Here is a 16,727-nt window from a genome sequence, read left to right as displayed (position 1 = left end):
CCCTACAACACACCCTGCAACACACCCTGCAACACACACTGCAACACACACTGCAACACACCCTGCAACACACCCTGCAACACACACTACAACACACCCTGCAACACACCCTGCAACACACCCTGCAACACACCTTACAACACACACTGCAACACACACTACAACACACCCTGCAACACACACTGCAACACACCCTACAACACACCCTACAACACACCCTGCAACACACACTACAACACACCCTGCAACACACCCTGCAACACACCCTACAACACACCCTACAACACACCCTGCAACACACACTACAACACACACTACAACACACCCTGCAACACACCCTGCAACACACCCTACAACACACCCTGCAACACACACTACAACACACCCTGCAACACACACTACAACACACACTACAACACACCCTACAACACACCCTGCAACACACACTGCAACACACACTCTAACACACCCTACAACACACCCTACAACACACCCTACAACACACCCTGCAACACACACTACAACACACACTACAACACACCCTGCAACACACCCTGCAACACACCCTGCAACACACCCTACAACACACCCTGCAACACACCCTGCAACACACCCTACAACACACCCTGCAACACACACTACAACACACACTACAACACACCCTGCAACACACCCTGCAACACACCCTGCAACACACCCTACAACACACCCTGCAACACACCCTGCAACACACCCTACAACACACACTACAACACACCCTGCAACACACCCTGCAACACACACTACAACACACCCTACAACACACCCTACAACACACCCTGCAACACACCCTACAACACACCCTGCAACACACACTACAACACACACTACAACACACCCTGCAACACACCCTACAACACACACTACAACACACCCTACAACACACCCTGCAACACACCCTACAACACACCCTGCAACACACACTACAACACACACTACAACACACCCTACAACACACCCTGCAACACACCCTACAACACACCCTGCAACACACCCTACAACACACCCTACAACACACCCTGCAACACACCCTACAACACACCCTACAACACACCCTGCAACACACACTACAACACACACTGCAACACACCCTGCAACACACCCTGCAACACACCCTGCAACACACCCTGCAACACACCCTGCAACACACCCTGCAACACACACTACAACACACCCTGCAACACACACTACAACACACCCTGCAACACACACTGCAACACACCCTGCAACACACCCTACAACACACCCTGCAACACACCCTGCAACACACACTACAACACACCCTGCAACACACACTACAACACACCCTGCAACACACACTGCAACACACCCTGCAACACACCCTACAACACACCCTGCAACACACACTGCAACACACCCTGCAACACACACTGCAACACACCCTGCAACACACCCTGCAACACACACTACAACACACCCTGCAACACACACTACAACACACCCTGCAACACACACTACAACACACCCTGCAACACACACTACAACACACCCTGCAACACACCCTACAACACACACTACAACACACCCTGCAACACACCCTGCAACACACCCTACAACACACCCTGCAACACACCCTGCAACACACCCTACAACACACACTACAACACACCCTGCAACACACACTACAACACACCCTGCAACACACCCTACAACACACATTACAACACACCCTGCAACACACACTACAACACACCCTGCAACACACACTACAACACACCCTGCAACACACACTACAACACACCCTGCAACACACCCTACAACACACACTACAACACACCCTGCAACACACCCTGCAACACACACTACAACACACCCTGCAACACACCCTGCAACACACCCTGCAACACACCCTGCAACACACACTACAACACACCCTGCAACACACCCTGCAACACACCCTGCAACACACCCTGCAACACACCCTGCAACACACACTACAACACACCCTGCAACACACACTGCAACACACCCTACAACACACCCTACAACACACCCTGCAACACACACTACAACACACCCTGCAACACACCCTGCAACACACACTACAACACACCCTGCAACACACCCTGCAACACACACTACAACACACCCTGCAACACACACTACAACACACCCTGCAACACACCCTACAACACACACTACAACACACCCTGCAACACACCCTGCAACACACACTACAACACACCCTGCAACACACACTGCAACACACCCTACAACACACCCTACAACACACCCTGCAACACACACTACAACACACCCTGCAACACACCCTGCAACACACCCTGCAACACACCCTACAACACACACTGCAACACACACTACAACACACCCTGCAACACACACTGCAACACACCCTACAACACACCCTACAACACACCCTGCAACACACACTACAACACACCCTGCAACACACCCTACAACACACCCTACAACACACCCTACAACACACCCTGCAACACACACTACAACACACACTACAACACACCCTGCAACACACCCTGCAACACACCCTGCAACACACACTACAACACACACTACAACACACCCTGCAACACACACTACAACACACACTACAACACACCCTACAACACACCCTGCAACACACACTGCAACACACACTGCAACACACCCTACAACACACCCTACAACACACCCTACAACACACCCTGCAACACACACTACAACACACACTACAACACACCCTGCAACACACCCTGCAACACACCCTGCAACACACCCTGCAACACACCCTGCAACACACCCTACAACACACCCTGCAACACACACTACAACACACACTACAACACACCCTGCAACACACCCTGCAACACACCCTGCAACACACCCTACAACACACCCTGCAACACACCCTGCAACACACCCTACAACACACACTACAACACACCCTGCAACACACCCTGCAACACACACTACAACACACCCTACAACACACCCTACAACACACCCTGCAACACACCCTACAACACACCCTGCAACACACACTACAACACACACTACAACACACCCTGCAACACACCCTACAACACACACTACAACACACCCTACAACACACCCTGCAACACACCCTACAACACACCCTGCAACACACACTACAACACACACTACAACACACCCTACAACACACCCTGCAACACACCCTACAACACACCCTGCAACACACCCTACAACACACCCTACAACACACCCTGCAACACACCCTACAACACACCCTACAACACACCCTGCAACACACACTACAACACACACTGCAACACACCCTGCAACACACCCTGCAACACACCCTGCAACACACCCTGCAACACACCCTGCAACACACCCTGCAACACACACTACAACACACCCTGCAACACACACTGCAACACACCCTGCAACACACCCTACAACACACCCTGCAACACACCCTGCAACACACACTACAACACACCCTGCAACACACACTACAACACACCCTGCAACACACACTGCAACACACCCTGCAACACACCCTACAACACACCCTGCAACACACACTGCAACACACCCTGCAACACACACTGCAACACACCCTGCAACACACCCTGCAACACACACTACAACACACCCTGCAACACACACTACAACACACCCTGCAACACACACTACAACACACCCTGCAACACACACTACAACACACCCTGCAACACACCCTACAACACACACTACAACACACCCTGCAACACACCCTGCAACACACCCTACAACACACCCTGCAACACACCCTGCAACACACCCTACAACACACACTACAACACACCCTGCAACACACACTACAACACACCCTGCAACACACCCTACAACACACACTACAACACACCCTGCAACACACACTACAACACACCCTGCAACACACCCTGCAACACACCCTGCAACACACCCTGCAACACACCCTGCAACACACCCTACAACACACCCTGCAACACACACTGCAACACACACTGCATCAACCAAAACATGTTTTCACATGAGCAGAGGCCTTTTTTCGATGAAGAGTGTTTTGTAAGAAGATGCTTCATTGATAGTGCTGTTGCAACATGTAAGCATTTCCTTTAGAGAATGAGAATATAGATTTAAAGCAGTGTTTCTCCAACTTTTTCATACCAAGGACCACTTAACCAATAAGAAAACACTCGCGGACCACCTAACTCCACAAATATCCAAAAACACATTGTTTTTCTAGAACAGATTACAAATCGCCTGAAAATGGTACAAACAGGTGGCAACATGTGTGACGAAGGTTTTGCACTGGGCTATATCATGCAATCAAAAGTGAAACTTAAGCTCACTCCATTGCGGAGATATTCCAGCGAGGGTGCGGAAAACTTAAATGTATTTATTTCAAATGTGAAATGTTACCAATATACCCATGGACCACTAGGGGGCACTCACGGACCACCAGTGGTCCGCGGGCCACACTTTGAGAAGCACTGATTTAAAGGAAGAGAATAAGCAAGAGGAAGATCATTGGATAAGCGGTATTAACCGTCATCAGTCCCCAGCTGTTCGGCACCAGTTATCGTGTTCAGAAACAGCAAGTGCAGATGTACCATAGCAATCTGTACTTTCATTTGAATTCAACATGGATCTTAATCACGGGGGGGGGGGGGGGGGGGGGCATTACTTACCATAGCCTTACATGGGGCAACACAAGCATAACCATCACTGTTCAACCCAGTCTGCTAAATCAATAAGTTTAGAGGTGAAATACATTAAAAATCTACTCAACAGTTACAATAGGCAATTTGGACAACTATGAATTTAACACTACGAGTGATTGTATTTACTAATCTAATGATACACACCACACTGGACATGCTTCAACCCTGACCTTGCACTGGAGGCTGTCTCTGTGCTGCAATGTGTCCCATGGATTTTATTAAAATAGTTTATTAAAGAACATCTTGCAGGTTTTTTTTTTTTCTACATTTATGCTTAAACTTGCTTGAAAATTACAATTAAAAAAGTGAATGTAGGATTTGATATGTTTTACGAGACATAAGGGCAGGAATTTAGAGGGAAAGGAGCAATTTGGAGCTCTGCTCTTAAAAACTGCTTTTTTTTAAACGTCAAACGCGTCATTGTACATCACAAAGGGTAAACATCTCCACTCTTTGACCGCGGGTATAGTTAGTAGTTGCGTTGAGTTGAGCGGTTGTGTTTTAAGCAGCTGGTATTTTTCGGTAGTTTTACATTGTATTTCAACATTTGTAATCATGGTGCAGTATTGTGTTTGTGCAGGTTGCACAAATACCAGCCTGTCAGGACATCGAGTCCACAGTAAAAAGGACCGGAGCTAGCGTTCGTTCCTGGGTGCGTTGTGCATCCAACCCCCTGCAGCACATACTCTCCACAGCTTTTTCAGGAAACCGTATTACATCTCTCTCTCCCCCCCCCCCCCCCTTCGCTGCTCTCTCTCTCTCTGCCCTCCGGTACACGGCACCGTAAGACGTAGTGTGGAGTTGCATTAGGTAGACCCTCCAGAAAAACGCGATTCTGCAATCGCAGAATTTACCGCATAATCAGCAAAATGGCGCAGATTTTTAAAAGGCCGCATATTTATCAAAAGGCTGCATAATCCCCGCATTTTTCCACACAAAGTTGAGAAAAAAAAAAGTTAACTCGTCTTGACGTGACGTCATCAGCTCGCGCATCACAGAAGGTAAACATCACCGTAGAGTGAACGTGTGGAGCTCACACGATAGAGAAAACACCAAGATAAAAAAATCTAATCCATTTCATTTACCGACGAACATTTCTACTAAAGACCGGGCAAAAAGTGGGGGAAAACTATTCTGCACCCCGTGCAACTGTGTGTTGGAGCATAAGAGAAAATCGACGGTGGCGACCCACTTTGATTCATTCAAACATTCAAAAATGCTTTCTGCTGCTGCGGACAAGAAAGCCAAACAACTCACGTTCAGCGAGGCATCAACCTCCAAAACCCTTTCGAGGGCTACAAGAAACAAAGTGAGTAGCCTACAAGATTGAAGCTGGTCAGATAACGAACGAGTAAATTAAAACAGAATGAGGCGGAGAAGTGTGTGTGTGTGTGTGTGTGTGTGTGTGTGTGGGTGTGGGTGTGTGGGTGTGTGTGTGTGTGGGGGTGTGTGTGTGTGTGAGATTAAAATAGCCCAATTGCTTTTACACTAAATAAACATTGAATGTGTTTAATTGAATAGTAAAGGGGTTTAACGTTAGTGGCAGGTTGTGTGTGAGAGAGAATAAATAAGACAGCCCAATATTTTAAAAAATTGTTATTCTTTTCCCCCGCATATTTTGCAACTTCCCGCAATTTCACAGCATAAAATCACATAAGAACCCTGCATGTTTAATCGCATAATCAAGGATTTTAGACCGCATAATCAAGGATTTTTGCCCACGTTTTTCTGGAGGGTCTAATTAGGTAACGCTGTGGTGGCTGTACTGCTCCAGCCGTCTCCTTTGTCTTTGTTTGTTTCCCCCTGTCTGTGTTGTTTGTGTGGGCGTGGTGGCTGTCACTCCTGGCTCCCGGCTCAACCTCCACTCACCTGCTGCAATCAGCTGTGCACCCTCCCCGACTACACACCTGCTTTCCATCAAGCCATTTACAACGGCATACCAACGGAGTCTCCACAACCTTTCTCCGCCAGATCGTCAAGTATCAGCCGTATCTCGCGTCTCCCCTCCGGTACACAGCACCGTAGTGTGGAGTTGCATTAGGTAACGCGAGATACGGCTGATACTTGCGCATTAGTTTCTATTATGGATCAGTATCAACAGTCCTGCCAGTATGGTTACTATATTATCAATGCTACTTTACTTATAGCCTGATATATGATAGCTAACTTCACAATGTTGTGATGTGACGTTAGCTAACATTCTGTAGCTAACGCCGGTCACTCATCAAGATAGCTGCCCAGTTCTCCACTGGTTCTCCTCACACCACATCTCAATTTCTCTCCGATGGCCGTTATTTCTTCTAATCCTTGGCTGCTCCTGGTCTCTTGGACGCCTAGCAGGCTCATAATTATAAGGTTGTGGTCCGTCATATGCATTCGAATATTCATGTTCAACTTCTTCTGTGTCGAAACTAGCATTGGGATCCATGTTTATTAATACGTTACACCGGCCGCTCTCCCCCTTGTTTCCCCCATGTTACGTCACACGCGGGAGGTCACGTGCCGAGGCTTTTTTATGCGGAAGTGAACATTTCTTACAAAAACGACGCCAGATGTCACTAGTGTCTTTTTTTTTGAAAATCTAGTGTATTCATCATTTTCCTACACATTTATTCACAGGTGTCTTTAACCTGGAAGTTGCTCTTTAAGTGAAATCCATCACAGCTTGAATCCTGCCATTGAAGGAAGAAAAAACCCTTTATCGTCCAACACAAAAATATTTATTTTGACCTCCCTGTTGTGTTTTGGTTTGGGCTGTGTCTCCTCTGAACCCTGTTACCGTGGTTACTGCAGCATCTGCTCACCTGTGCTCCTCTCTGTCCAGGTGTTCCTGCAGCACCTCTCTCCTCTGCTCTCTCTGCCCACCTTTGCCGCCCTCTGGCTCACCATCCTGGACTTCATGGACAAATACATGCACGCAGGATCCAGTGACTTACTAGTGAGGACATGTATAATACTAACAGTGTTGTAGTGTGATTATCAAACAGATGATCTGATGCCTTTTCACACCTCAGTGGGTCTTTCTTCTCCACCTCTGACGTGATGCTATTTAAAGGCTACCTGGATGCATTCTGCAGGATCTGAATCAGGGCTGATCCTATGAACATGTACCAGAAATAAAATAGGAAATGTATATTGGTTGCATTATCAGCATGTGTTGCTAATAAATGTCTTCTGTATATGTAAATATTGCAGCAGTTCATGGGACTACACAATAACTTCTAGTTTGTCACACAATTTCCTCTTACTCCTGTGTGCTGTGTTCTGATGATGTATCATGTCTGAACAAGCATTGGTGAATGAACACAGAGACTGAATAGTGGTTGCTTTCAGTGGCCTGTACATTAGAAAATGATCTCAAGACATGAAAGTAAAATTGTGTGTGTGTGTGTGTGTGTGTGTGTGTGTGTGTGTGTGTGTGTGTGTGTGTGTGTGTGTGTGTGTGTGTGTGTGTGTGTGTGTGTGTGTGTGTGTGTGTGTGTGTGTGTGTGTGTGTGTGTGTGTGTGTGTGTGTGTGTGTGTGTGTGTGTGTGTGTGTGTGTGTGTGTGTGTGTGTGTGTGTGTGTGTGTGTGTGTGTGTGTGTGTGTGTGTGTGTGTAGTTGGAGGCCATCCCTGAGTCTCTGAAGAACATGCTGCTGGTGATGGACACAGCGGGGATCTTCCACAGCGCTGACTCCCGGACCGGATACTCTGACCTGTGGGAGATCACCTGGGAGCGCATCGACTGCTTCCTGCCGCTCCTGAGGGAGGAGCTCTTCAAACAGACAGTCATAGCAGGTACAACACTTCACTCCCTTCAGACTGTAAAGAAACACGCATATATGGAGTATTCAAACATGGGAGTTGTTGTGGTAACAGCTTGACTCTGGTGTTTCTGTTCAATGCTTTCAGATCCAGGACCCAGTCCTCAAGCAGAGTCTGTGCAGCCCACACCCTCAGTAGGTCAGCCTTCCTCCCCCCGTGTTTCTCAGCCGCCCTCCCCAGTGCCTGTGTCCCCTGCAGAGACCAGGACCCCCAGCAGGCCAGCGTCTCCCCTTGAACCCCCAGCAGCCAGTGCCAACGGTAACATCTTAAGCTACACTCTTTGGGACTCTCTGTAGTGACCAACACATCCCTGTCAAAGTCAGTATTCCTGCTATCTGAAGTGTGTACCATTCACATAGTAGGATGGCCGACAGAAATGCAGCACCAAACAGCTCTCCTTCTATTCACTGAATCAGCAATACAACTAGCAATGCACCAGGCTTTCAAAGACGATGAGGCTCTGATGAGGTTGAACACACCTTTCATTCATCAAGAAAACAAAGAGAACCCTCTTTGCTTTGCAGCAGTAGAGCATATACCCTTAATGCACTAGTCGTGTCATAAACATTAAACGGTTAAGTTAATGTTCTTTATTTTTCTCATATATTTGTACTTCAAAAATGGATCCCTTTATTCCAGGTCCTGCAGGTGAAATGGTGCGCACCCTCCTGTGTTCTCAGTCTGGAAATGATGGATTGAGCTGTATACATGTATTTGAAATGTGTTCTCTTTGGCATCAGTAGTTCCTTGGTGTTAATGAGCAGTACTAGCACAGCAGTGTTGCCATCCTGCCCCCACTGTCTGTTTCAGGAGAATAAGCTCAGCATATTGGCAAGAATGGAAACACAGAAAAAAACAAACACTGCAAAAGAATATGACCACTATAAGTCAAAGAAATATGATGAATAACTTAAAAAAAGGAATAGAAGAGGAATACTTGAACTGCTTTCTTTCACTTAGATCTACATATTTCCATCAGTTGAGTTTATGTGACTCTCGATGTGATGTCACCTGTGTGTCTTTGTGAAGCTCAGCTGTGTGACCCCCCCCCCCCCTCTTCTCTGTTTCAGGGTCGGACCGCTCCTCTCCCCCCCCAGCCTCCACCCCCCCCATGCCGGTGCCGTTAACAACCTCCCCCTCCCAAGCTTCCTCCCCCCGGAGCCAGCCCCCCTTCATCCTGCAGCCCCTCGCCTCCCCTCTGCAGGTGGGAGTCCTGCCCATGTCCCTGCCAATCATCCTGAACCCCGCCCTCATCGAGGCATCGTCCCCCGTCCCCCTGCTCCCCCCGCCCAGACCTGATGAAGTCAAGTAAGAACTGAAGCCCATCTTCAGACCCCCCCCTCTCTAACAACAGGATCCAACACTCAACAGCTTCAAGAGCCCCCCCCCCCAGGTTTATTTACAGGATGCGATATGTCCGAACTGACAGACGAGACACATTTAATTCAAAAGAGGAATCCCCCTAGATAACTGACATTGTTCTAAACCCGTCACTGTGTCTAGGATTCTCTCTCTCGTCCGGGCCATGGAGGAGCATGCAGGCTCAAAGTGAGACCAGGGAAAATACTGGAGGTATTTGGGGGAGAATTTCGATTTTTAATTGGCTGATTCCAGCATTTCCCAACTAATCGCATTCCATTTATATAAAAATGATACAGTAAAATACACATTTTCACGATGTATTTCCACAACACAGTAACATTTTAGGAATTTAAAAATCTGAAAATCGTATTAAGCCCCGGAGCTAACAATGTCTCTCCATACTCAGACTTCCTGTTTCATACTGAACACTTGATCTTTAACAACACCTCACAAACAAAGTGCAGTGTGTGTGTGTGTTCATGATAATGAAGAAACATGGCAGTGCATCAGTGTGGCTACACACACACACACACGCACACACACACACACACACACACACACACACACACACACACACACACACACACACACACACACACACACACACACACACACTCACTACCTTCAGTAGAACAGTGTTGTTAAGAGGTAGGAATGATAGGGTTGGGTTAGTTTACAGCAGTCACTCCCATGTTTTCTCACTGTTTGAAATCATTTTGACATTTCCATTTGAAGGAGAACCCAACCAGGATGACCTTATGGCTTTCTATGAATCTTTCAGAGGAGTAAGTTAAAGTGGCTGCATGTTGTTGATTAAACTGGATCTCCTGGGCTTTGACTTCAGTCAGCTGTTCCACAGAATTATTTATACAGCACTCACTTTTAGTTTCAGAGGCCAGCTCTCCGGTTCTGTTGATTTCTTTTTAACTCTGCATGAGCTCTTTCTGAACGACTAAAACTAGCTTTGAATTTGGGCATCTTGTGAATCTTCTTCCTCTGAACAAAGAGGGACGGCCTTCTCTGACAGATCTACAACATTCCATATGAAGACTGTTGATTGGTCCTCTGTACGGAGAGGTAGATCCAGCTAGTGACTTTAGAGTTGAATGAATACGTTGAGTCATGTTTGTAGCTCGCTGCTTCACACATGACTCTGAGCTCTGTAGCACGCATCATATCACACGCCAATCTGTGGAAACCTTCTCAACACCTCTTTGTTAAATGGTAGCATAACTGAATACTTACTATGGTATGTGGAGAAATATTTGTATTAAAAAAGCATCCAGCTCCATGCACGCAGTTTTCATGTTTCAGCAGGTTATTTAAAATGTTTAATTTCAACATCATTATTTCAATTCAACATCTGTATTCATCTCAATGGGGCCATTAACAGGTTTACACTGCAGAGCACACACATATCTAAAAAAGAGCCAATATAACACATTTAAATAACCAACATAAATACTTCTACAACACTGCGATTTCAGTTTCTAACTCCAAACTTAAACTATTCTTACATCCACTGTAATAACAGATGGTAACTATGGTAACAAATGCATGTAGGCATTCATCCTAATGCGAAAATAATCTACACCTGAGAAGTGTGTTCTGTTATTTTAGCAGTTCTATAACAGAGTAAAACAGGCCTAACAGTAACAATATGGTCTGCACAGCCCCCCCCCCTCTCATGTGGACGTGTTGCTATTATCCACTTCTGACATCCAATATGACGGGGATTCTTTGACCTGACTTGAATCATCATCATTTGAGCAGCATAAAACAAATGTAGTTTTTGACAGGGCACTGCTTTGAGTCCCCTAGACGTGAGATTACACCAGGTGTTCAGATAGTTTTTTAAGTAAATGATTGTAGCTCTTTAAATCCTTGTGTTCAGTTGTGGTTCCCTTCAGTGAGGTGTTGAGCTGCTGGCTGTGCCTTGTGTTCGCTGACATGGAGCCTTACCGGGAGGGGAATTATTCTCCATTGAAATGCCAAATATGTGACCTAGAGCAGGATGTGGTGGCTGATATGCTCTCAGTGATGATGATGATGATGATGATGATGATGATGATGATGATGATGATGATGATGACGATGATGATGATGATGTTATTTATTTAGTGAGAGAAGAAGTCCCCTGCAGTAGTGTGAGTCCTGTAACACTACAGCCTATAGACAGTGTCAGCTGTGTGTTCATCTGTTGTAGGGACTCTGATCAGGAGTCTTGCTTGAACAGGAAATTACATGAATATAATGTGTATATGAAAGGTAATGTACTTTTTACTCTGTAATAAATATAATGTAAAGAAAGTGCTCTTTCTGGTGTTGGTGTCTTTTAAAACTGAGAAGTGAAGCCAATGCAGAGCTGCAGGTCCTGGGTGTTCTCTGAGGCTCTCAGGCTGCCGTCTGTCGCTAAGATAGAGCTAGCTTTTAATTTAGTGGGAATGCTGATATAGCATTCCCACTAACTGTTATTCTACGGACGAAAAGTTTATTATTATTCCGCCGACTTATTTTGCCGCGCTTCTTCTCCCGCATTGAACATCGCAGAAACTTCGTTCGAACATCAAAACGTTCAGCTCGGTCAGGAGTCGATGGCTATTACTCTTCTCATTCATAACTTTCATAATTCCAGAGATACATCCCATAATACATCACATTTTTAACATTGAAGTCAATGGAGAAAATCTTCAGACTCGAACAATCTTCATGCGACTTCAACTGCTAAATTTTCATTCATACTTTCACTCAGAAACCTCATTCCAACTTTAAAATGTTACACATCTTTCTGACATTATTCATGTAAAACAACTTTTAAATCTAATTCTTACTTTTAGAGATATTAAACATTGCTCAGACCTTGTTATAGAGGTTTTCTTCAGATTTTAACATTAACTAGAGCAGTGGTTCTCAACTGGTCAGGCCTCGGGACCCACTTTTTCCTTATTCAATAGATCGCGACCCGAAATTTTGAACCACTCAAATCTATTCAACAAAAAATCCTGCAGTAATATATACCCTTTTCAGCATACATTATTAATGAAAGTGAAGTACAGTGCATATATCCCTTATATCCCTTCACAGAACTAAAGTATGCTTTTAAATAAGGTTCAATGAGATGATTGAATCAAAGCTGAATTGTATAACATAAAAAAGCACACATGCTTAAAGCCCAACCCCAGAAGGGGGGTCTGGGGGGATTCTCCCCCACGAGATCTTTTGAAATACTAACATATAAACTACCCATTCTGGTACACTGAGAAGAAAATAAATACATCTATTGCTACCTGACATATTAGTAATATTTTATGCCATTGTTTGTTTTTCACTTTGTTCTGATAGTTTGCTGTTCCACTCAGTATGCTATAAAGAATAGTTCTACCGCAAAGTTATTCTCCATGGGGACTTCCGGCAACAATCTTCATTCTGATCAGAGGCCAGAAGACTCGAAAAAACATCAGCAAAGATATTTTATTGAGAAGATGATCACTACATGACAGAAGTTTTCAAAACCGTTCATGGTCTCCGGTACTTCCAGTCCAACGCCTACTTCATGCACATCGTCAGAAAATCGGGCCTTCAAAATAAAAGTTTGACTTCCCCCCGCCCCCCCCAAAAAAGGAAAAAAAATGTTTTCCTATTTTTTTTTTCTTCACTCACACATCTGCGACCCACTCGAAGCGGGTCCGCGGCCCACTTTTGGGTCGCGACCCACCATTTGAGAACCACTGAACTAGAGTGCAACAATCTTGAGATTTGCCTTCATATTTGTTTTTAAAACTGCCATAATTCCCAAACCCTACATTCCTGAGACATAATTTTTCATGACAAACGTAGGAAAACATCTTGTAGCTTGAAAAATGACAAATAATTAAGCAAAAATAAGTAAACAAAATGCCTCTTGAGGGCATGAAGTGACAAAAACTTTCAACATGCCTCCATTAAAGCCCATTGTAATTTCAGGCAGATATTTCCTCACGGTAGCAGCCGCACACCTTTAGTTAAACTGCCAAAAAGGCCACATTATTAACCCGAAAGTACACAAACATTACACTTCAGATACTTTACTTCCTTGACATGCTTCACGTTTTGAAATTTCACAGATATCTGTTACGGTTCTTCCACAAAACGTTCACATGTAAGAGGTTTATCTCTCATTCAGAACAATGGAAACCTTTGATCTCTGCACACCTCGTTAGCTCAAATATAAACACCTGTGTCATGGAACACGATGATGTCATCGCTCCAACTGACATGCTCAGAGCAGCAGAATTCAGATAAAGGTTAATGGTCCTGCCCTCAACAGCTCTACGTCAATTATGGGGTGTCATCATCATATGACGAAGGTCAAGAGAAGAGAGAGAGAAATGGAATAAAACACGGTTTTCTCATAACTTCAGCGAAAATACTCCAAACAACCCAGAACTTCACAGGTTTGGTAACGATGCAGCCATCAACGCATCTAAGCGTATTTAGGGTGTCATCAAATGTCGTTGCCATAGCGACAGACCACTCGCCATGAAACAGGATGTGGCTGTAAGTCCAATGGACACGGTCCAATCGTCCCCCAATCTTCAATTGTATATCACCAGTCCATGCCTCAACAGTTCTACGCCAAATCTGGGATCTCACCATATGCCGTTTCCATGGAAACGCATCCCTCGCCATAAAACATGATGTCGCTATAACTCCTATGAACATTTTTAAAAAGTGCTCAAACTTCACATTTGTGCTAACAGTCCAGCCGTGAAGACATCTACGGGACAGTTTTGAGATTTCTTCAAATGTCGTTGCCATGGCAACACAATGCTCGCCATGAAACACGGTTTTCTCATAACTTCAGTGAAAATTCTCCGAACACCCCAAGACTTCACAGGTTTGGTAACGATGCAGCCATCAATGCATCTAAGCATATTATGGGGTGTTATCTTGTTTTTTTTGCCAATGTAAAGCGTTTTAATATATGAAATGTATTTGTTAAACTAATAAAGTATGCGCGGTCATTTTTCTTCTCATCCATGGCAGTGCTGCGTAATCAAACATGAGACATATAGCACCTCTCGCTTGCTTATGACGTCACATGGGACGTACCATTAAACATGGAGTAAGGGTGCACAATGGGACGTACCATTAAACATGGAGTAAGGGTGCTATTACAAAGTAATACTTAACACTCCCACTCAACCTTAACTCTATTGGTTACATGAAAACAAAACAACAATATAATAAGGCTTCTCTTTTGCCTTAACAATGTGAATACACTCGTGCACTTTTAAGTGCCAAACATGTTTTGAGCAAACCTCTTCAGTTGTAGCTTTGTAGCTGGCTTGGTCATGACATCAGTACAGTGGCCGGTGTACTCCAAAGTTAACATTCCGTTATTTAAAGTTTCCCTAATGAAATGGTACTTAATATCAATGTGTTTGCTCCTTTGCCTGTTTACTGGGGTTTTGGCAAGGGCTATAGTACCTTGGCTGTCCTCGTACACCTTTGTTTGTGCATACTGGTATGTGTCTATACCTTTGAGTAGCTGATCTAAATAGATACATTCTTGTATAGCTGATGCTAAAGACATGTATTCTGCCTCACAGGTGGATAATGCCACTGTTGGTTGTTTCTTTGTTTTCCATGAGATCAGAGAGCTTCCTTTACTTAGACTGACACAATATCCTGATGTGCTACGCCCAGGGGCGGTGGGTACTGTAGGCTAGGGAAGGCTAAGCCTTCCCAAATATTTGTGTCACTGCATCCTATAAAAATATAATGTATAATGTTTGTGGGCTGCAGACCGGGTAGTGACAGTCACTGTCACTACCCAATCTGTCCCCCTGCCCGATCGGTACTACGCATGTGCGAGATGGTCCGCCATATTGGAGAACTCCGGACGGCAACCCAAGATGGACACTCAACACAGTGGCTTTTAGCAAAGCTCAAAAATAAAATGAGAGAGAGATGAGTTATTGTTACTTCACTATTATTTAACAACTGTTTTTATTGGGTTCTTTTATTTGGGGTTAAGTACATTGTCAGAATAAGTGAGAAATGGATTTAACTTCTGTTAGACAGCCATATGCCATACATTTTTGCATACATTCACAGTAAATATTTATTCAGTATGATAGCTGTCTAACAGAAGTTAAATTCATGTCTCACTTATTCTGACAATCAAACCCCAAATAAAAGAACCCAATAAAAAAGTTGTTAAATAATAGTGAAGTCACGTTGTAATAACAATAACTCATCTCTCTCGAGTTTTACTTTTGAGCTTTGCTAAAAGCCACTGTGTCGATGTCCTACATGGGTTGCCGTCCGGAGTTGTCCAATATGGCGGACCATCTCGCAAATGCGCAGTACAGATCGGGCAGGGTGACGGATCCGGTAGTGACAGTGACAGTGACAACCACAAACCACCCACTGAAGAGATTACCCAAGATCCTCAGCTTGAAGCTTGTTGATTGGATGTTTTAGCCGCAATGCATGTTGGGATATGATGTTAATGCGATATGATATCCGAAAACATTTTAAAAAATTAAAAATAATACTTTATTCCGAGTGTTTTTGCTTTTCTCTTTGAAAGTCATCACATAACTGCATTGTAATACACGGTTCGGCTGCATTACATATTACAGATCTGCCGTAGTTCTTTATTTATAGAGCCCCGATGAGAAGACCTTTGGAAAAACTGGAAGAAATGCAGTATCAACACTAACTCGGCTGACTTTTACATTTGATCTAATTCATAGTATATTTACACCATAACGGTGCACAGCTGATATAAAAGGGCTTGTAGTTTTTAAAGATATTAC

At 44.7% G+C, this 16,727-nt stretch overlaps 1 protein-coding gene across 3 annotated transcripts in view; it reads left to right on the top strand.

Moving 5' to 3' along the window:
• Positions 1-12,231, top strand: part of gbf1 (golgi brefeldin A resistant guanine nucleotide exchange factor 1) — a 149,134-nt gene extending 136,903 nt beyond the window's left edge. For all 3 annotated transcript variants that reach the window (XM_079689598.1, XM_079689599.1, XM_079689600.1), the window contains 4 exons: positions 7,579-7,692; positions 8,355-8,532; positions 8,647-8,817; positions 9,630-12,231. In XM_079689598.1, coding sequence (XP_079545724.1) covers positions 7,579-7,692; positions 8,355-8,532; positions 8,647-8,817; positions 9,630-9,871 — 705 coding nt within the window. In that variant the 3' untranslated portion in view covers positions 9,872-12,231. The remainder of the gene's footprint in view (positions 1-7,578; positions 7,693-8,354; positions 8,533-8,646; positions 8,818-9,629) is intronic.
• Positions 12,232-16,727: the final 4,496 nt, after the last annotated feature.

This window comes from Notothenia rossii, assembly GCF_949606895.1.
Source record: "Notothenia rossii genome assembly, chromosome: 6".
NCBI lineage: Eukaryota > Metazoa > Chordata > Actinopteri > Perciformes > Nototheniidae > Notothenia > Notothenia rossii.
This window is presented reverse-complemented; position numbering and strand designations above follow the sequence as displayed.